Genomic DNA, 13,556 nt, shown 5'->3' with positions numbered 1-13,556 from the left:
CCAGCTGAGCTGAGCGCGATATATTGCTCAATCAATTATCATTCACATTACGATATCCATACAATTAATCATTAACTTATCAACCAATCATAATTCATCACATATCCAATATCAGAATATTCCTGAATTCGATCTGAATATAATAATGGTTTATTTTAGCTAGACGGATGCGATGGCCCCGGTCTTCTGTCTTCGTTTTCCAGACACCCAACAACAGGTTTGGAAACCGAAGACCGAAGACCGGGGACATGCGTAATGTCAATGGTAGTAAAATAGTTGCAAACGCCAGTTTAAGTTGAGTCTGCTTGTACGTGATTGCGCAGTATGAGGTGTATTGTATGCAAGTTTTCATTTTTATGACAGTTTTGAGAATTGCAATGGCTGAATTCCGTGGGTGAAATAAATTATGTACGTTATAATTGTTAGGTATTAATTATGCCCTAGTTGATAACGATATCCTTACAATTAATCATTAACTTATCAACCAATGATAACTGATTACATATCCAATATCGGAATATTCCTGAATTTGATCTGAATATAATAATGGTTTATTTTAGCTAGACGGATGCGATGGCCCCGGTCTTCTGTCTTCGTTTTCCAGACACCCAACAACAGGTCTGGAAAACGAAGATCGAAGACCGGGGACATGCGTTATGTCAATGGGAGAACATGTGTAGGGGGCAAGGTCCAAAGTCCATTCTAACCCGCGCACGTGTTTTGTACACACTTTGCACTGCTTTGTACACACTTCGTGCGTGAACTACAAACGCTTTCACACGAGTGTGATATGTGTCCCCGGTCTTCGGTCTTCGTTTTCCAGACACCCGAAGGAAGAGGCAGTTCATGACGTTTCCTGCAACGAGAGAAGAAGTTGAAACAACCCAGCAGCAATTTTACGACTACTGCAGATTTCCAGGGGTCATTGGTGCAATTGATGGGACCCATGTTTACATCCAGACTCCTGGTGGTGAACAAGCCTTATACTTTTTGAACAGGAAGAAAAGATATTCCGTCAATGTACAGGTAAGTAAATTTGTATTTCCCATCCGAAATTCAAACTTTTGGGGAAAATCAAATTAATTTTCAACCAAATAGTTCCAGAATTATGTAAATAATGCAATATTATTTAGACCAGCTCAATTACTTCTTTTGAAGCTCCAAAAATCTGGACTGCTCCACTGTCAACACGTGAACGAGCTACATACTGTGGTGGGAGGAAAAAGGGGTGGGGGCGAGGATGAAGAGCACCCTGAAATGCTTAAAATATGAAACCTTTGAATAGCCAAGAGGTGTTCGAAATTAACAGAAGAAATAGAAATGCCAACATGCTACACAATGTATTATAAAAAAAAAATGATTAATGGCTTCCTCAAATGAATGTTTGTTTAAATATGTTTCTGCATTCGTTATTGAGATTAATGTTTAAAAGTAAACCGGGCATGGTGATCAGTGGTAGAGCGTAGGCCTCATGAATGCGAGATCGTGGGTTTAATTCTCAACCGAGTCATACACAAAAAAATGTCCACACATGTACATAGTCTTTTTGCCAGTCATTAATGAATACATCAAAAATACAATGAATAAGAACACCATCCGTTTGATCCTCCATAATAGGGTTATCGAATGCTAGATTACACAAAATCCAAGGAAATCAAATAATCATTTAAATTTCAAATACAGTCGGGTTTTTGTATTCCCTTCGTTGTAAAATTATTAACCTAACATGTAATTCCAGGTTAATAGTAGATCAAATTTTATTTTATGTATTTATTTTTCCCCTTTTTTTGTACCGACTCCCACACACCATTCTGCAAGGTTCTGGATGCCACAAGTGGATGCTACCATTTGAGAATCCCTGATTTAGGCCATATACATGTTTCAACACTAGATTGCAATTCTTGAATAGATTATTATAGATGTCATCTATCCTTACCTTTCATTTCAATATTGCAAATGGGATATTACAAAAATTACATTGTCAATGATTATGAAATGGTAATTTAAAATTTTAAATGTTTGGTCTTTGTTGAGATTTTACATATCAGTTAAAGAATATAAGTGCAAGGAGACTGACTATTATTTGCCAACGCTCATTTAAATTCATATGTAGGGAGGTAACTGCAGGCAGTTAAGTCAAATGACACATTCGGAAGCATATGTTGCAATAATCAGGAAAGGAAGTGCAGTTAAATTTCCTGCAAAGCTTCAAGTCCAATGTACATGTAAATGTGTGATTCACATACTTTTTTTCAAATTTTATAGGTAGTTTGTGATCTTGCTGGGAAAATAAGTATTGTGGCAAGGTGGCCTGGCAGCACTCATGATTCCCGGATTTTCAATGAGAGCTCACTGAAGGAACAGCTGGAGGCAAGGGCAGATGGTGCTGAGTGGCTTCTTGGAGATAGTGGGTATGTACATTGGTCATTAAGTGTATCCCTTTCTTAAAGGAACCTACACCAAAATATCTAGTTTAATTGTCGTAATCTCAATGACTATGGAATCTGAATCTGAACTAATGAAACTTTTTTTATTGAGATGCTACATGCACGCAAACTATTGCAACCCACCCCCCCCCCCCCCCCAATTTATTAATCTTGTAATTCAAATCCAATTACAATATTTTATTTTTTCTTCATGGAAAAAAAGGGATCCATTATTCCTACTCAAATAAAAAGAACTGACTTCATCAGCATAGTTTTCTTTGACGGAAGGGGGGATGAGATATTAATGTGGTTTACTGAGAAAGGACAATAATTTTATCATTAATTCATTACTACAATATAATAGAATTAATTTGACCATTTTGGAATCAATTTATAAGGTTAGAACTTCAGATTTGGTTCTCTTATTACTTTGTATTTGTGCAAACAGCTGTGGCCAGAATAAGAAATGGATCATAATTTTTCAAATATCTACCGTATTGCTTTGAAATAAATTGCGTAGAGAATTTAATAATTAGTGTGTCCAATTCCCTACATAAATTTAATAGTAAGAGACTTACATGTATTTTTTTTTCTTGAATTTCCATTTCAGGTACCCATGTCTTCCCTATCTCATGACCCCTCTCCTGAATCCTCAGAGACGGCCACAGGTACCTTATAATGCTGCCCACAAAAGAGGGCGTTGTATTATTGAGCGGACCTTTGGTCGTTTGAAGAGGAGGTTCCCTTGTCTCAATTATCTCCGCTTGAAGGTGGACACTACATTCGCAATCATAGTGTTCTGCTCGGTCTTGTGGAATATCTCTCTTGGTCGGCACGAGCCAGATATTCCAGGACCTGAGCCTGAGGAAATGCCTCCACTTGTCCACCTTCCTCCTGGCCTCCACGACGCTGTCGCAGGAAGGCTCAGGAGAGAGCAGATAATTGAGGATCACTTTAATCGTTAAGGCATGTCTGTGTATGTATATACATATTGGTAATTTTTGTTTCACCTGCATAGCAGAGCGAATCTAAAAGCGCTGCTTTTCTGATCTGACAACGGCGGCTTTGTCAACATTGAAATCTTAACCAAGGTTAATTTTTGGTAATGTCATAACTATGAAAGTGCATGAAACAGACATGAGAGGAATCAAATATCGCTTACTGTTTTGCACAAGTATTAGGTCATATGATCAACGTAAAAAAGGGTCATTTTGGGTCAACAAACAGCATTTTATTGTCATATGGGTGTTCTCTTTTAATATTTTTTGTCTCGCCCACCAGAGGTGAAGGCGAGACTTAGGGATCCAAATGTCGTCCGTCCGTCACAAATCTAATGACACATAACTCCACAACCGTAAGTCGCTTTTCAACCAAACTTGGATGGTAGATGGACTTGGGGGACCTGCATGTTATGCTGCAGTTGGAGGTCACATGGTAAGGTCAAAGGTCATTTTCAGGTCAACGTTAAAGTTTACATGCAAGACTCTCTTATGACACCTAACTTTGCAACCGTAAGTCACTTTTCAACCAAACTTGGATGGTGGATGGACTTGGGGGACCTGCATGTTATGCTGCAGTCGGAGGTCACACAATAAGGTCAAAGGTCATTTTCAGGTCAACATTAAAATTTACGTGCAAGGCTCTTAAGGCAAGTGTTATTCCATCCCAGTCATATTACAATGAAGTTTCAATACAATTCTGTTGCATGCCCTCGCGAATCACGATATTTCTGGTTATTTTCATACGTGGGCGAGACACAAAATCGCTTTTGCCTTGTCTATGTCATCACTGCTCCTTTATTGATTCGTGTTATGCAGGCGAAACTGCTAGAGGCGTTCGATTTATCATGGGAAGGGCAGTGACTTTTTTTTATCTGAATGAAAATGTTTGAAATCTGAAACTTAACTATCCTGAATTCTATAGTGCAAATTTCATGCTTTTTACATATGAAATACTTTGGTACATTAAAACACTCGCACATTTGTGCAATTTTTTTTCATCAGAATTTACACTAAGAAAATATCACAGACCTGCCTTAATATATTAAAGTAAAGTAGCCACTCGGGACTATCTGCTCTGCCTCCAACCGTTCATTATTATTTTTCCAGCAAGCAAGGTTTTCATGCAGCTACATTTATATCTGAATTACATTCTGAAAGATTGGGCCTTTGTTTCAGGGGGGGAGGGTGCCTCCATCATGAAAAGTTGTTACCAAAAGCATTAATTTATTTAAAAGGTTATATGTCCATCCCCTTTATCTTGATAACTAATTACTGTATGACTTGTATATTGGTTAATCTATGTTTATGGGCGAGGAATTTAACTGCTTCGAATACAGAATATCAGGATGCAAGCAGGGAAAAGAATACGCAAGGGCTACGGATGAATTTGCCCCTGTAAAAAGCCTTGTTAAACTTTACAAGAAAAGCCCCCAAAAAAATCTCATAGGGTCCATTGTTAACTGTACATGTATTACAATACAAAAGTGAAAATTATGGCTTGTCCCCAAAGTAGTCCTTCAAAAATATTGATTTTCCCCCTCTGATTGGTCATTTTTGTATTTATTATATAATGGCTAGTTCACAAGACAAGGAATAAAAAAGTGAAAGCTGGAAAGAATATATAATACATAATCCGAATAAATAATGAATATGTATTTTGATTAACATGGAGGGCATTCAAGTTCTAATTTTCCTATTTAGAATGTAATTCAGAATGCAAATGCAGTTGTATGCTACACTGAGAAACAAACATCCTACATAAAGAGCGGTATCCTGTTTTTCTTGTCAAGAAGTTATTTGACTCTTCCTACCATGATTCTGTATGTACACATATCTCATCAATGCACCTTGTATGCCTGGTTAGCTGCAGTACTTGTAAAATTGTCTGTTGATCTGTATTAATTTCTTCTTTCAATGTTTGAAACATCATGATTGCTTCATCCTCCTTGCATTAGTTTTCTACCATTTTTGATCACTCTTATAGCTGTGATATTGATGCCTCATCATAGTGTCAATCGTAGAGCTGTCATTACCTGTAGTATATATTTTTTTGTGTGTTCCTTTCAAAAATATCTTCAAGCATGTTGATGATGTAATGTACTGGTACTTCTTCATCATACATTTCAAAATAATAATTGTGGAAGCCATCACTTCTTGCATTTTTCTCCCGTGATATGCAACTTTTAGTCTAGTTTTAGGAATTAGGAAATATGAAATTATTGAACGTTCATGTGCATAAGGTACATAGACACAATGGCAGAGAAATAAATTAATAGCAACAAGATCATTAACAGTGTCTAAATTCCACTTTATTGACGTTTGTTTTATGCATAATAGATATTTTTTTCAATTTTATTGACATTGGTGGTCTAATAAATATATTTATATATATATATATGCACTCATAAAAATATATAGAAGTCTCCTTACAAGAGATGGCATGTGTGATTGGAACATGCTCTCTGATAATTAATTTTCGTAAATGAAAATTTTGATGAAAGAACTTGTATGTAAAATACTTGAACTTTTTAAAAGACAAGATAAAGAGCATTAACAGATACTGTTTCAGTTAATGCCATTTGTGTCAAAGGGTGGAACTACCTCTTACTTGAACTTTTTAAAAGACAAGATAAAGAGCATTAAAAGATACTGTTTCAGTTAATGTCATTTGTGTCAAAGGGTGGAACTACCTCTTACAGGTTGAGATCTAAAGTAATTTCACATCAAAGTGAAATAAACAAGAAGGATATAAGGAATTTATAATTAATGACAATGTAAGGGACAAGTCCACCTATTAAAGTTAATGTTCAGAAGAAATATGAAGAAACCAAAACAAATTAAAACACTGCAAAGTTCATCAAAATCAGAGATGAAATAAGGCATTAAGGAGGATTTAATCCTCACAGGAAGAAAGAGCTGCCTTGAGCTTAGCTTCTTCTGTTCTCTTCTTGACTTTGAGGATTTCCATGTTAAATTCATATTCAATTCTCATGTATTCGAGGCGTATTTGGTGTTCTTCTTCCGCCAATTCAACCAGTCTTTCTTCACTTGAGCGGGTTGCTTGTTTGGGCCCGGTGTTGTGGTGGGCATTACCTGTACATCCCCTCTTTAATCCGCGAGACTGCGGCTTTGGAGTTCTTTCTTCATGACTAGGAGAGAACATCAAAATGCATATTTAGAAATTTACCTCTTGTTTATTAAAAGAAAAGGTCATCATCGTTGTCTTTTGCTGTAAAAGGAATGATAAAAATGTATGTTTTTATGTATACATGTATATGCATGAAATGTATGGACTTGAACGAATTTTATTTAACATAATTAATATTTCAGAATCATATGTCGAACTGAAAGGATATTGTTAAAGTCTACTGTATTCTACATACTAATTCATATGCAACATGTACATGAAATTGGTATATTGAAAGTGATAACCCTGCTGAAAAAATTTAATTCAACGACAGTGATATGTATGTTCAATTCTATATCAGAGCAACAGTTAGTGATTTAAAATACCTTGAAAGGGGGCCTTGCGTGAGTTGCGTCACTCCAGATCTGATCTGACTTCCTTGTGAAGTTGAGCTTGATGAAGATGACCTATTAATTTTAAGTTTTGGAATGAAAAATATTTCATTATAGAGTAATTTGACTCAGCAAAAAAGCTTTGCACATAGTTTTATCAAAATTGTATTTAAGTATCTGTTATTTATTCTAATTTTTCCTAATTTAAAAAAAGTATGTATGTGCACCTGCATAAGTATTATTGAAAATGATGATCCAACTACTCAGATGGAGCAGTGAACATGTTTTTTTTTTTTCAATTTTGAATTCTCGTACATAAGGATAAATATTGAGAATTCATAAATACTTTGAAATGGGTAAATTGGTGACTGTAGATACAGTCTGTGTTACTAATTTATATTTCATAATCACTGAAGGAGTATTGTTACAAAATCTATTGTAATCTAAATACTAATTTATATGCAACATGTACATGAAATTGGTATATTGAAAGTGATGAACATGCTGAAAAAATAATTCAATGTAAGTAATGTATTTGTTCATTTCTTATAAAAAATCAGAGAAACAGTTTGAGAAATCTGAGAGTTAGTTATTTGAAATACCTTGAAAGGGGGCCTTGCATGAGTTGTGTCACACCAGATCTGATCTGACTTCCTTGTGAAGTTGAGCTTGATGAAGAAGTCCTATTAATTTCAAGTTTTTGAAATGAAAATATTTCATTATAGAGTAATTTGACGCTAAAAAAGCTCTCGCACACCATTTTATCAAAATAATATATAAGTATCCTTTATGCAAATATTTCATGATTTAAAAAAGTATGTATGTGCATAAAATTATAGATGTAGATGATCCAACTATTCAGTTGGAGAAGTTTGCATTTTTTCTTAAACTTTTGAATCTTCATACATAAAGATAAATATTGAGAATTCATAAATAGGCGTACCTTGAAATGGGAATATTGATGATTGTTGATGCACTTGGGACTGGGGTTGAATCAGGAGATTCAGCTTCTGATGGTGAAATCGCTCTATTTGGGGAGAAAGTAAATAAAATAAAATGTAAGGCCCCCATCTCACTAGGATGGCGACCATGGCGAACATGGCGATCTGTCTAAATCCCGCAAAGCGTAGCAGAATCGTCCTCGAATTCTATTTTTAGCCTGCGAGGCGATTGCACTACAACTTCACTGCGACGGACCTGCGCTGAAGGCGATGGTAATACGCTGGTAGTACGACGCTGCCACTCTCTTGCCACGATTTGAGGCAGATGTGATGCGCTGCTTCTGCGATCAAAGCGACCGTACAACGAGGCCCATACGCTAATTAGGACCTCGGTACGGTGGTGCTACGAATGGAACGATTGTGTTACGTTCATGATGGGCTCTTGAAACGATTTCAAGCAATCGGCATATTGATCGCGGCACATGAGACATTTTTCAGTCGATTGCCAACCTCCGACCAAGATGGATGTCTAGAATTTGGTTGGACTTATACATTTTAGCATTATACAACAACTTCAATTAGAAGTTGAATACGAGGACCTGATACGAGGACAGTAGAAGGAGGAGGCCAAAAAGATACTGGGTCCGATCCTGGCTGTCACTTAAGTCATAATATACAATATATATTAAAATTTCACTCAAAAGATGTCGATGAGCCTAATAGTTAATATGAGGGATGCATCCAGAATTTCATAAAAGAGCATAAAAATGTTTTATATTTTGTTTATTTTTTTCCACAAAAGTTTGTCACTCAAAATTGTTAGGTAAATTCCTTTCAAATTTGCTTTCAAGAAGTAGTCTACTGATGTGAGAGCACTCATAAGGGGGGGGGGGGCACAATGCCAGAATCCCCACAAAGTGTGCTTTCCCAATCAATACATCAGTGATCGAATCATTAAAATTTTAATATTGTTTACTGTCCCTGTAGTTAGAATTCATTCTATTTTTAAAACATTTTCAATTTATATATTTTTGCGGAGGTAACCCATTTCGTCATCAAGACATGCGAGCGTCTTTTTTTTCTCTCTTTCAAGCTGGCTCAGCAGTTAGATTTTTCATCCTATACTATACCTCCTCCTCCTCCTCTTCCTCCTCCTCTTCCACCACCATAACCTCTTGTTCGCTTCCTCTTGGACCGCCGGCATAACAGATTGGGCAGCTTCCCTTTTTGGTCCTTTTTCTGGGAAGTATATTTGAAAACGTCGTGGTGTCGCCTCGTAATCTGTTGAAAATGTGATAATCCGCTACCATCGGCACGTTGTTTCATAGCAGCGCAGACGGTCGCTGCTCAATCGCTGGCCAGTCATCAGCGGCGCAGCAAAAGTGCAACGCGAATGCCTGCAGCGGGCTGAGAACGTGTGCCACATGTCACCCAAAGGGAAAGCGTCGTGGTGGAAACGGTGTGAAGCGTGTCGAGCGCAAGGCAGTCGCCTCGTAAACGGAAGCAGCGTAGCAGAATTGTCTTGGGAACGGGCCTGAAAAACACGGGCGATCGGTGCCGCTTTTAATGCGCTTCTACTACGCTTTGTGCGTTGGAGCTTCGTTACAGCTACGAATATGTCGTTTGTAATACACTCTTGACTCGATTATGATGCGCTTTAGCACCTCCGCGATCTCGCTACGTAAGTTTTGAACATGTTCAAAATTTTGTGGCGACCAGGAAGATGGTGGCGATCCTTGCCGCTTCAGAAAAGATCAAGGTACGACGGAGAAGATTGAAAAGATCAAGCCACGTTCAAGCTACGATATACCACGCTTTGTCGATTTATGGCGATCGCAGCGGAATCGCCATCTAGTGAGATGGGGGTATAATGTTTTCTTTAATGGTCACATGAAAATTTATTTATACATGAATGTATTTATTTCAAATTTGTTAAAGGAATAATTCATCTCAGAAATCGAATTTACTTGCAAGGATTGCCAATAATCAATTGCAATTAGAAAGTAAATGAATTCACATGTATATAATGTTATCAATGTGCACATGTATTTCAGTTTCCCATTGAATAAACATGAAATGAATGGTTCAATACCTTTGTTCAAGGAATAATCTTGTTCAAGATGTTTTGTTTGACGTGTTGATGTTGTACTGAGTATTAAGAGAAAAAATTATAAATATCAGCTGAGAGAAAAATTCTGAATGAAAATTGTAGGTTGCCAAATTTTGTTCACAATAATTATAATTGTACTATGAAGTTTGACATTATTTATACCTGACATGAAACTGACTATGGTAAGGACTAGTATTTTATTTTTCTTTGATTTCCCAGTTCCCACCTTTGCTATTAATCTTTCAATATAAATGAAATGCATTTGGAAAAATTATAAATTCAGAGATTCTAAAAAAATGATACAACAAGAAATTGGGTTCACTTGTTATTAGTACTTATTGTTTTATGTTTAGTATATATGAATAATCTATCATTTATAAGTGTGTACAGTGTTGTGTGAGAGTGTTTTGTATAATTTTTCAATTCTTTTTAGGAGTGGTGTACAAAGAAAAAAATGGTATTGAAAAATACACCTCTTCTTGGTGAGCTTTCTTTTTTTTTCATGTGCCCTTTCAAATATTTTATAGAAAAATATAAAGATAAAATTACCTGGTGTGCTCCACAGTGTCAGAATCCAACTGAGGTCTTTGGAATTGATCCTCGATACTATTTATGGGGGAAAAAAGAAAGATATACGTTGGCATCCATTGCATTATTATTTTTTGATGATATTTCCCATCAAACATGATATTGCCACAAGGCCTATCCGCTGCCCTTGATAAAAACTTGTACATTTAAAAATTATTCTTGTTATTGCATTTAAAGATATTTATTTCATTCATGTTTTTATTAACCTTTATTAATAGATTTTTTTTAAACTTGGGGTGGGGGATTGGCCTTTTTTCAAGGATTGTCAATAAAGCATAAAAATATTGTACCACTGATAATTGGTATATAATTTTCTTATACATGGATATGACACTTTAAATGACTATCTCTTGCAAAAAAAATCCACTTAAAGGTCAAGTCCACCTCAGAAAAATGTTGATTTGAATCAATAGAGAAAAATCAGACAAGCACAATGCTGAAAATTTCATCAAAATCGGATGTAAAATAAGAAAGTTATGACATTTCAAAGTTTCGCTTATTTTTAACAAAATAGTTATATGAACGAGCCAGTTACATCCAAATGAGAGAGTTGATGATGTCACTCACTCACTATTTCTTTTGTTTTTTATTGTCTGAATTATACAATATTTCAATTTTTATGAACTTGACGATTAGGACCTCCTTGCCTGAAGCACAAAATGTTAAAATAATGGAATTCCACGTGTTCAGGGAGGAATGAAACTTCATTTCACATGACAATGACGAGAAAATCAAAATATTTCATATTTCAAACAATAAAAAACAAAAGAAATAGTGATTGAATGACATCATCGACTCTCTCATTTGGGTGTAGCTGGCTCGTTCATATAACTGTTTTTGTGAAATGAAGCGAAACTTTAAAATGTCATAACTTTCTTATTTTACATGTGATTTTGATGAAATTTTCAGTCTCACGCTTGTTGAATTTTTCTCTTTTTATTCAAATCAAGTTTTTGTTGGGGTGGACTTGTCCTTTAAATCGCAATCATGGCCATATGCAGCGGGGACAGTCACCCCTCCCTTTTGAAAACCTGGTTAAGTTTTACTAAAAATTTTAATTAAATTAAATAAAAACTTGCACAAATCCTTTAAGATTGCTTTCGAAAATTCAAAAGCTCCCTTGCATTCAAATAGTTTTTTACGAGAAATTGTATGTAATGTGTCTTGACACCGGAATTAATTTCTGCGTATATTCGTGATCGCATTGAATGCAATTAACCAATGGACCTCCTACTCATTGCAAATTTTATAATACTAAAAAATACTAATACTAACTAAATACATACAGGCCTGTTGCCGTAGGATTTAAATGAGGTTCGAGCAGCACACTACAAATGTTAGTCACCCCCTTCATGATTTTATTTTGACTCTAAGCTCAACCTTGGGCAAAAATATGTCCATACCCCCTGTTGCACCCACAAATGTAATAACGCCCACAAATGTAATAACGCCCACAAATGTAATAACACTTTACCCACAAATGTAATAACGCCCACAAATGTAATAACACTTTACCCACAAATGTAATAATTTCACCCACAAATGTAATAATGCACTTTACCCACAAATGTAATAATTTTTGATCGCCCACAAATGTAATAATGACTTTACCCACAAATGTAATAAATTTGAAGGGATTTTTGGCAAATCCGTTCTGAACTAAAATCGTATAGTAATGCGTTCATATAGCACAAAAGTGCAAAGTCTCTTTTCCTGACCCGGTTAATTAACAAATTATAATATAAATCCAAAGTCTTTATTCCAGACCCGGTTGATTCAAAACTTATAATATAAATCCAAAGTCTTTATTCCAGACCCGGTTGTTTCAAAAATAATAATATGAGCCCAAAGTCTTTATTCCAGACCCGGTTGTTTAAAAAATATATTATAAGTACAAAGTCTTTATTCCAGACCCGGTTGTTTAAAAAATAATCATATGAGCCTAAAGTCTTTATTCCAGACCCGATTGTTTCAAAAATGATAATATAAGTCCAAAGTCTTTTCTCCAGACCCGGTTTTTTAAAAAATCATAATATAAATCCAAAGTCTTTTTCCAGACCCTGTTGTTTAAAAATTAATATATAAATCCAAAGTCTTTATTCCAGACCCGGTTGTTTAAAAAATAATAATATGAGCCCAAAGTCTTTATTCCAGACCCGGTTGTTTAAAAAATAATCATATGAGCCTAAAGTCTTTATTCCAGACCCGATTGTTTTAAAAATGATAATATAAGTCCAAAGTCTTTTCTCCAGACCCGGTTGTTTAAAAAATCATAATATAAATCCAAAGTCTTTTTCCAGACCCTGTTGTTTCAAAAATAATAATATAAATCCAAATTCTTTATTCCAGACCCGGTTGTTTAAAAAATAATAATACAAGTCCAAAGTCTTTATTCCAGACCCGATTGTTTCAAATATGATAATATAAGTCCAAATCTTTTCTCCAGACCCGGTTGTTTCAAAAATTATAATATAAATCCAAAGTCTTTATTCCAGACCCGGTTGTTTCAAAAATAATAATAAGAGCCCAAAGTCTTCATTCCAGACCCGGTTTTAAAAAATTGTAATATAACTAAAAGTCTTTATTCCAGACCCGGTTGTTTAAAAAATAATCATATGAGCCTAAAGTCTTTATTCCAGACCGGATTGTTTCAAAAATGATAATATAAGTCCAAAGTCTTTTCTCCAGACCCGGTTGTTTCAAAAATAATAATATGAGCCCAAAGTCTTTATTCCAGACCCGGTTGTTTCAAAAATTATAATATAAATAAAAGTCTTTATTCCAGACCCGGTTGTTTAAAAAATAATCATATGAGCCTAAAGTCTTTATTCCAGACCCGATTGTTTCAAAAATGATAATATAAGTCCAAAGTCTTTTCTCCAGACCCGGTTGTTTAAAAAATCATAATATAAATCCAAAGTCTTTTTCCAGACCCGGTTGTTTAAAAAATTATAATATAAATTCAAAGTCT

General features: G+C 35.3%; 1 protein-coding gene and 1 long non-coding RNA gene across 2 annotated transcripts; one reads left to right on the top strand and one right to left on the bottom strand.

Annotated features, from left to right (window-relative positions):
* Positions 1-837: 837 nt before the first annotated feature.
* LOC121412491 (putative nuclease HARBI1) lies at positions 838-3,411 on the top strand. Its single transcript, XM_041605302.1, has 3 exons — positions 838-1,026; positions 2,266-2,411; positions 3,037-3,411. Exons 1-3 carry the CDS (start codon positions 847-849, stop codon positions 3,389-3,391), a joined length of 681 nt encoding a protein of 226 aa, XP_041461236.1. The 5' UTR covers positions 838-846; the 3' UTR covers positions 3,392-3,411.
* Positions 3,412-7,546: 4,135 nt separating this feature from the next.
* LOC121412490 lies at positions 7,547-10,680 on the bottom strand. The gene is made up of 3 exons (XR_005969611.1): positions 10,547-10,680; positions 7,890-7,973; positions 7,547-7,629 (listed from the first exon to the last, which is right to left on the bottom strand). It is a non-coding gene; the product is annotated as an uncharacterized LOC121412490 (long non-coding RNA).
* Between the last annotated feature and the right edge of the window lie 2,876 nt (positions 10,681-13,556).

The sequence above is a fragment of the Lytechinus variegatus genome, chromosome 4 (assembly GCF_018143015.1).
Source record: "Lytechinus variegatus isolate NC3 chromosome 4, Lvar_3.0, whole genome shotgun sequence".
Taxonomy (NCBI): Eukaryota; Metazoa; Echinodermata; class Echinoidea; order Temnopleuroida; family Toxopneustidae; genus Lytechinus; species Lytechinus variegatus.
Note: the sequence above shows the minus strand (reverse complement) of the source record. Positions and strands in the feature narration are given on the sequence as shown.

Coding starts and splice junctions, on each gene's coding strand:
- LOC121412491 (XM_041605302.1), top strand. CDS start 847: ATGACGTTTCCTGCAACGAGAGAAGAAGTTGAAACAACCCAGCAGCAA. Junction 1,027..2,265: donor GATATTCCGTCAATGTACAG/GTAAGTAAATTT, acceptor CAAATTTTATAG/GTAGTTTGTGATCTTGCTGG. Junction 2,412..3,036: donor TGGCTTCTTGGAGATAGTGG/GTATGTACATTG, acceptor TTTCCATTTCAG/GTACCCATGTCTTCCCTATC.